Source organism: Lactuca serriola, chromosome 6 (genome assembly GCF_051521515.1).
Source record: "Lactuca serriola cultivar US96UC23 chromosome 6, Lser_US96UC23_V15, whole genome shotgun sequence".
Lineage (NCBI taxonomy): Eukaryota > Viridiplantae > Streptophyta > Magnoliopsida > Asterales > Asteraceae > Lactuca > Lactuca serriola.
Genome location: NC_136413.1, coordinates 11,671,330 through 11,679,599, shown reverse-complemented (window position 1 = coordinate 11,679,599; position 8,270 = coordinate 11,671,330). Strand labels below are relative to the sequence as shown.

The window sequence follows — 8,270 nt, the reverse complement described above, 5'->3', positions numbered from 1 at the left end:
ATTTATTTTGGAGGGAGTTGTATTTTGTAAGGTATAATAATATTACAAAATTTGAAATATCTATATTTGTTGTGTAAATTAATAAATTTTATTGTTACTATACGAAGATAAAAAAAAGTAGGTTGATATGATATATAAAAACATAATAATTTCAATGATATTTTAAAATAATGCCAAAATTAACCGGATTCTTATGACATAAAAATTAAAAAAAAAATCATAGTCATCTCTGATATATAAAAGTAACATTTTCGTAATTAATGTCAGTTCCCAAGATAGTTAATTTTTGTTTTGTTAAAGGTACCTAATATCTTTTCATGTTTATTTGAAAAGTTTCAAAAAAGTAGTTAACTGATTTCATGTAATTTGTGACAAAGAAAATCGAAATATATGAATACATACATTTGATATAGGAACAAAAAATAATCGAAAAAAATATAAAAAGCAAAAGAAGGTACTGACCTTCTAGCGCACAAGAGCGAATGTTTATAGCAGAGAATGATGATGGAAGTTATAAGCAATATTAACGATGTTGTAGTAGAAGGTTTGAAGAAAAAAAACGATTGAAAATAAATGTGAGTCGCGGATTCAATGATGAATCGTATATGTATGTGATAATTTGAATATGATTTTTCGGTATTAATGATTTCCTAATAAAAAAAATTTATATTAATGGTTTACTAATATAAACGGATTTATATTAATGGTTGATATTAAGGCCTTAATTGAAATGATTTGTTAGTAATATGTTTTTAAAATTGACCATATTAAAATCTTCATAATTAAAAATTCAAGATGTAAAATATGGAAAGCTTTTATTGGAATTAAATACATTCCATTTCAACGAATGTAAGTTATTGATTGATGATTGGAAAGCATTTATTGGAATTAAATACATTCCATATGGGGAAGATGATGTCAGCAATTTGATCTAAGGGTAGAAAAAATAAGATTGAAATACAATCAATGGTCCAGATTATTTAAGATGATGTCATAAAGTTTCTCTTTTATTAATATTTAAGATTTGTTCTTCCAAGTAACATCATTAGAGATCAATCATTAAAATTATGTAAAATACCTAGTTACCCTTTTATTTATTATTTTTTTAGAACCAATTTATTATTTTGCATTATTAAGTACCAACCCTACCACACATGTCTTTGTTATCTTCTATCTTGTAACACCTATAATTTCATACCATGTACACCCCAAACATTTCATTTCATATTTAGAATTTTACAACAGTTTTGTTGTACATTAGCATTCTAGAATACAAGTAATTATCACAAGGATCGTACTGGCATCAAGTACAGGATTGAGTCGGGCATCACAAATATAAACCTACAAAATAAGTCATTATAGAAACATAAGCCTCACAACTTAATGAATAATAGCTACAATAATATAATCATATAAATCACTTATATCGAAATCAAGAAATTATCACAAATGTGTAACAAATAAATTACAACAATTAATGGTATTCCCATATTCTTTTTTCAACTCTAATAATAATTTGTTTCTTTATAATAGTCTATTACTCGACAATGATCTCTCTCTCTCTCTCTCCCTTTCTCTCTCTCTGTGATCTACCTCAGTAACAATTTCTCTCTTTCTCTCTCTGTTTTTATCAATCTCTCAATCTCTCGCTCATGATTAATCTTTGAATCATAATCTATCTCGCTCATGATCATTCTCTATAACAATATCTTTCTCTATCAGAATTTATATATATCAATGTTTATCACACTCTCTTTATCAATATCCATTTCTATTAATGAGATACACTCCCTTTTTCTCTACCCAGATCTATCCCACTCAATGTTAATCAGCCTCCCAGAAATGATCTATCTCATTATTAATAATAATCGATCTATCAACCATATCTATCTCAATCATAATCTATCTCGATAAAGTCTATCTCTCAGTAAAAATCAGTTACTCAATAATACTTAAATATTCAGATCTCAATTTAATTCATATATCATATACCGCAAATATCATATATGTTACAATTTTAATACAATTAATTACTCATAAACATCTATCTTTCAATATGATTTTTTCTCGATTATAACCTATCTCATCAAGGATCTATCTCACAAAGGATGTATCTCATTTATAAGTTATCTTTCAATTAAGAATCCATCTCTTAATTAGAATCAATCTTTCAATCAAATATTAATTTCTCAGAATAATCAATCTCTTAAATATTATTTAATTTGTAACACCCTTGATCTCTAAACATCTAATCTATAAAAATATCAAGACTTTTGATTTACAATTGCCGAAATCTATTCAAATTTAAAAAATTTTACATCCCATGTTGATCTTGAGCTCATGTCTTCAAATTTAAAATTTTTTAAATCTATATATTTGTATAAAATGAAGAATACAACAATTGCATCCTACTATTTAAGTCTTGATCTTGAGTTCATGTCGTCTCTTCCGGTACCATAGTTGTAGAAACTCGTACCTACAAAACATAAAATCTCCACTACATTAGACACTAGGTCTGGTGAGTTATTATCCTATTTTTTTATTACTTTCTTTCTCGTAATTCACACTCTATTATATCTCATTTCTATTAAGTCTCATTCACTCTACATATCTCTACTTAATCTTATATACTCTATATATCTCATCTTTGGCTCAATCTCATATGCTTTGTACATCTCATTCTCAGTCTATATATATATATATATATATATATCATCTTATACTCAATCTCATACACTATATATGTCTCATCTTAATTAACTTTATATACTCTATGTATGTCTCATCTCATGCTCAATCTCGTATACTCTATACAACTCATCTTATACTTAAACTCATATACTATGTATGTCTCATCTCAATTAGGTCTCATATACTCTATGTATGTCTCATCTCAAGCTCAATCTCGTATACTCTTTATAACTTATCTTATACTCAATCTCATACACTCTGTATGTCTCATCTCAACTAGGTCTCATATATTCTATGTATGTCTCATCTCATGCTTAATTTCGTATACTCTATATAACTCATCTTATACTCAATCTCATATAATGTGTATGTCTCTTCTCAATTAGGTCTCGTATTTTGTATGTATGTCTCATCTCATACACAGTCTAGTATATTCTATATAACTCATCTCAACTTGTATAAAATCTGAATTCCTGTAGGAAGTATACTTATTTTGTAATCTCATTCTCAAAGGGAACATACTCATATCTCAATCTCATTCTCAAAGGAAATATAAGCATATCTCAATCTCATTTCCTGAAGGAAATATACTTAAAACTCGATCTCGTTCCCGAAGGAATATCAATCTCATTTCCCTAAGGAATTATACTCATAACTCGATCTCATTCCTAAAAGAATGTCAATTTCATTTCCTGAAGGAAATATACTCATAACTTGATCTCGTTCCCGAACGAATATCAATCTCATTTCTCGAAGGAAATATACTCATAACTTGATTTCATTCCTGAAGGAATATCAATCATATTTCCCGAAGGAAATATACTCATAACTCAATCTTGTTCCCGAAGGAATATCAATCTCATTTTTCCGAAGGAAATATACTCATAACTTGATCTCTTTCCCAAAGGAATATCAATCTTATTTTCGGAAGGAAATATACTCATTACATGCTCTGCTACATGTCTTTATGTAGATCTTATACATATACTCAACTCATATACATACATGCTCATATACATGTTTTCTACGTGTATTTATGATCTATTTTTTGTCTCATAACTTTATAGAATTTACTTAGTGACTCAAGGTTCTCATACATAGGGATGAGCAACGGGCCGAACCCAGACCGGACCGAACCGAAGACCGAAAATCGTGAATTACCTTACCCAAAAATCGGACCGTTTTTGGGTGTAGCGGGTCCGGGTTTGGTCCGGTCCGGTTCCGGATACTAAACCGGGTTTCAGGTTTTGGACCGAATTAGACTTTAGTAGTGTTGTTTACGGTTTCGGTCCAATCCTGTACCAAACTAGGTTTCATATGTTTGTTATTTACAGTTTCAGGTTTTGTTTGTCATGTCACTCTCTAGCATAGTATTTCAAATTATAATTTTATTACGTAACATTCATCATTCGTATCTTTATTGTTTGCACAAGTCAACTAAAAAATATACATAAAAGATGATGAATACGTACAAATGAGGTGGATGCAAACAAATAAAAAAACGCTAGTAACAAGTCACACTATTTTATTAAAAAAAAAACTACACTATTTATATATAAAAAATTTGCACTTAACATCACCATTTTTATATAAAAAAACTGCATTATTTTTATAAAAAAAATTACACTTAACAACATTATTTTTATTAAAAAATACTACATTATTTAAAAAAAACTGCACTATTTTTATTAATAAAAATGTAGTAAGAAATAACTTTTGGTTTTTCAAGAAAAAAAATCGACACTATAATACGATCAAGAGAAGAGGCCGAAACAAAAAAAAATTGACACTATAATGTGATCCACAGGAGAGACCGAATCAATTCAATCGGACAATTTTTTTTTTATTTTGGTAATTCTCGCTTACTGTTTGTCGATCAAAAAAAGAAAATAATTTTTGGTTTTCCGGTCCGGTCCGGTCCGGGTTAAATCATTTAATTCGGGTACGGGTCCGGTCCAAACCCGAAACCCGATTATTGATAAAAACCAAACCCAAAAACCGGCCCATTAATATGATAATCCGGTTCGGTCCGGGTCTCCCGGTTTTTTTCCAGTCCGGTCCTATGGGTCGTATGCTCATGCCTAGTCATACATACATGTAAAAATATATAATTTAAACATATCACAATTATAAATAAAGAGGGAGAGTGATAACTCTTCTACTATGGAGGGTTTGGGGTGTGAGATCTAACTCGAATGAAGGCTTAACAACCTTTCGTCTGATTGAAACATCGCGTTGCAGCGAGTATGTCTCCAAATCGGGGTGCAACAAATGAACTTGCAGTTAGCCTCTAACTCATGCCCCTTAGCTCGCTTGTATCGGAGCCTCTATCAGAGAAAGGAAAGTCGTTGCGCGTTAGCGCATCCGTTTTCTTGGCTAAGCAACCTCTAAAGCAGCTATCAGAGCAGTAGCAGTTGTAACTTCCCACAACAACATCCTACTTTTGCCACCATGTCGGGGCACCAATATATCGCGTTGTGGGGCAAAGTACATCACCATTTTCTTATGACAAGTACGTAACCCATTCTCCGTCACCCTCACCCTCACTACGCCGCAATCACTGCTTGACGACACTTCCTTAGTTGATTCCATTCCAGATTTAGGACAATTTTTATCCCAACTTCTAACATGTATAACTTCTTTGTTTCTAACATGTTTTCTATGATGTTTATATCCACACGAAGGTGGGAACATACTCTACAATTATTTTAAGTCATTTTCACCGACTTAATACGAGTCTTAATCTATTATGTCACCAACTTAGCCTAAAAATATAAAAAATATTGTGACACCCCGTTCTCCATATAATTAATTATTAAAAGAATGTTGGTATAAAGACAAATGAATAAATAAGATTAATAATAACTAGAGGGTAACTCTCGCTTCGCAGCAGGTCGGAAGTTGATTTAGGTTAGGCAAACGTTTTTGTGCCTATGTTGTCGGTGGTTACTATATGTAATACATTCAAATATATTTTTAAAGAAAATATATGGCAAAGTATGCAAACATATTTTAACAAAAGCAAAGATAATTGTTTTTAAGCTTCGTTCATGGCTTTCGGTGGCTTTTTCAATCCCTTCCATCCTGATTAAACGATGCAAATCACTTTGGAAACTGAATAAGTTTATAGAAAAGGGGCATACATGTCTCCCAATTATCCATGTGCCGAAAATACCCGTGCAGAATAGTAATTCATATAATCATACAAAATAAAACATACACTTTCCATTCTTACATTTGTCTGTCCTTCATCTTTACCCACAACAAACCATCTAAGTGTACAAAATTTAATATAAAATATTAGAAAATAACTTCAACATTTAATCTAAAACATTTGCAAATTGATTTCTTTACGAACTCATGCTCCCAACCTTTCTCTCAAAAAATGTAATGATTGGAGTATTAGAAAATAAATGGATTCAAAAGGTAGCATAAAAAAAGTAATGTCTATTTTAACTTTAGTTAAAAAAAAATTGATTAAACCTGGTATAACAAATCTAAGAAGTCCAATTATTTGATAATTTCAGTCGATGAAAGTCCAATACTTAAAAGCAAAAGAATATTAAAAAGCAGTTATATATCCCTTAATGTTAAAATCAAAGTTTAAGATATAACTAAAACAAAAGCAAATATGTGGAAAACAGATAATGGTACGTTAGTTATGTGAAATTAAGTTTTTTAGTATTGATATGATAAGTTCTTTAAAAAAAGTGTCACCAAAGTAAGTGCGATTGCTTGTGCAAGGGTATGTATCAAACCTCCAGCGTATAACAGAGCTATCCAGACATATATTCTCCTTTTTTTCTCCATTGAGTGAATGATCTTTATAAGGTTTTGCTCGCTGAAGTTAATTACCCCTGTGTGCTTGACAAAAGCTAATAGCCCTCAAATAGTTTAAGAAAATCAACCATGAACACAGTTGCTAAAATAAGTTGATAAAGAAACAATCATGAAATCATATTGTATTATGAATTTCATTGAATAATCATACCTGAATAAGGATGATATTAGCACCCTTCTCATGAGCAAATCTCGCCAGCCTGCAATGCAAAATATTCTGTGAGAATTTAGACAAATGGATTTTATAGTAATTAGAATACTTACATCCACAACTAATAAGAAAGGAAAGCATATATATTTCATTTCAATCTGAAATATTACTTGTATAGTATTCCACCATCCAAACACTAAAGTGTGAATTCGCATATGGAATCAAGTAAAACATAAAAGAATAACCTAAAAATTGAGACATTTAGTTATTATAGAATATCAATCTAGATAAAGAATGAAAACAAATAAGGTTATGGAGAAAGTATATATGTTTAGAAAAACTACCAGATGATGTGCTAAGCCACATGTTATTGGAAAATTCATATCCAAGCTGCTGCCAATCAAGCACAACTGTTAGGTGAAAAAAATTGTTTATCAATGAGGAAACAGAATCCCATATATCTCCAAACACGATTTGTTGAAGATTTGAACTGTTGGAGGTGTGTTGACTAACCTCATGAGAATCGGAAGGATATTGATTCAGAAGAGCTTTGGTCATGACCGATCTGTTGTGAACCCAACCAATAGTGTCACCGGTTAGGGCAAGATCAGCGGCCTTGGCAGCTTGTTTGACAGGTAAATGACCACCAGCTTCTGGGAAAGTCGGAGATGATCCTGACGATGTGGATGTTTTCGAAGAAAAGGTTGCAAGTTTCTGTGCAGTTCGCCAAAAACGTCAAATCGAGGGTGTTGATGTTGCCTGCTATTGCCCTAGAAATTGAAATTAACATGGCTCAACACAAATACGCCGATTGACACATAAGACCCAAAAAAAAATAGTGCGACAACCCCAAATCGAAGTAAAGAACGAAAAAAATAAACAGATATCAACAAATAAACACCTGAAGAATATGCGTCCGACAGAGTAGAGAAGCGGAAGAACGGGATTACAATATCCAAGGCTCCAAGAAGAAAGCGTGAAAGATCGCGTCGGAGAAAAAACAGATACATATAAGAACGTGAGCCAGAAACCGGTGGTAAAAACTTTAAGTCGGTAAGGGGGGGTGAAGAAGAAGAATTCTGATCGGAAGAAGCAATGGAAGAGTGGTTTAATATGGAATCGGTGTTTCTAGAAACCATGAGAGAAGCATTGGATAGAAAAGAGGAGTGAGAAATGCAGGTGGGGAAGAGGAAGAGATAAAGACGTATTAAAGGACACTGAGGAAATAACACGTATAAATCAAGCCATGACATCAATCACCATCAACCAGCCGCTGACCCATCGGCTCCAAACCAGCCAGCCAAAAAATGTGCTGGTTTGCCTAGGCTCTGAGACTGACCAGGAAGGGAGAAATTGTAAAATTAATAAAGAGATGGACCAATTGTGATATAGAGAAAATATCTGGACCAAATATGTCAAAAAACCAACAGGTTTACTGTTCCTTTCTTCAGAACTTTAATATATATATATATATATATATATATATATATATATATATATATACTAAGTGTAAAACCCGTGTAATACACGGGTTGATTAAAAAAAAATTAAATATCAAAATGTAAACAATAAATATTTTTTAAAATAA

At 31.5% G+C, this 8,270-nt stretch overlaps 1 protein-coding gene across 24 annotated transcripts; it reads right to left on the bottom strand.

The window, feature by feature from the left end:
- Positions 1 to 1,260: 1,260 nt before the first annotated feature.
- LOC145058760 (uncharacterized) lies at positions 1,261 to 7,874 on the bottom strand. 24 transcript variants are annotated; one of them, XR_013686500.1, is made up of 6 exons: positions 7,584 to 7,874; positions 7,196 to 7,452; positions 7,027 to 7,075; positions 6,853 to 6,927; positions 6,450 to 6,731; positions 1,261 to 1,341 (listed from the first exon to the last, which is right to left on the bottom strand). XR_013686500.1 is itself a non-coding variant. In XM_079006656.1 (6 exons), exons 2-6 carry the CDS (start codon positions 7,238 to 7,240, stop codon positions 6,539 to 6,541), a joined length of 255 nt encoding a protein of 84 aa, XP_078862782.1. In that variant the 5' UTR covers positions 7,241 to 7,452; positions 7,584 to 7,874; the 3' UTR covers positions 5,475 to 6,538. The 24 variants fall into 24 exon arrangements, 5 of the variants coding, with proteins under 5 accessions (XP_078862782.1, XP_078862783.1, XP_078862784.1 ...); XR_013686499.1 differs by lacking the exon at positions 1,261 to 1,341 and adding an exon at positions 5,475 to 5,963; XM_079006656.1 differs by lacking the exon at positions 1,261 to 1,341 and having other exon boundaries at positions 5,475 to 6,575; positions 6,683 to 6,731.
- Positions 7,875 to 8,270: the final 396 nt, after the last annotated feature.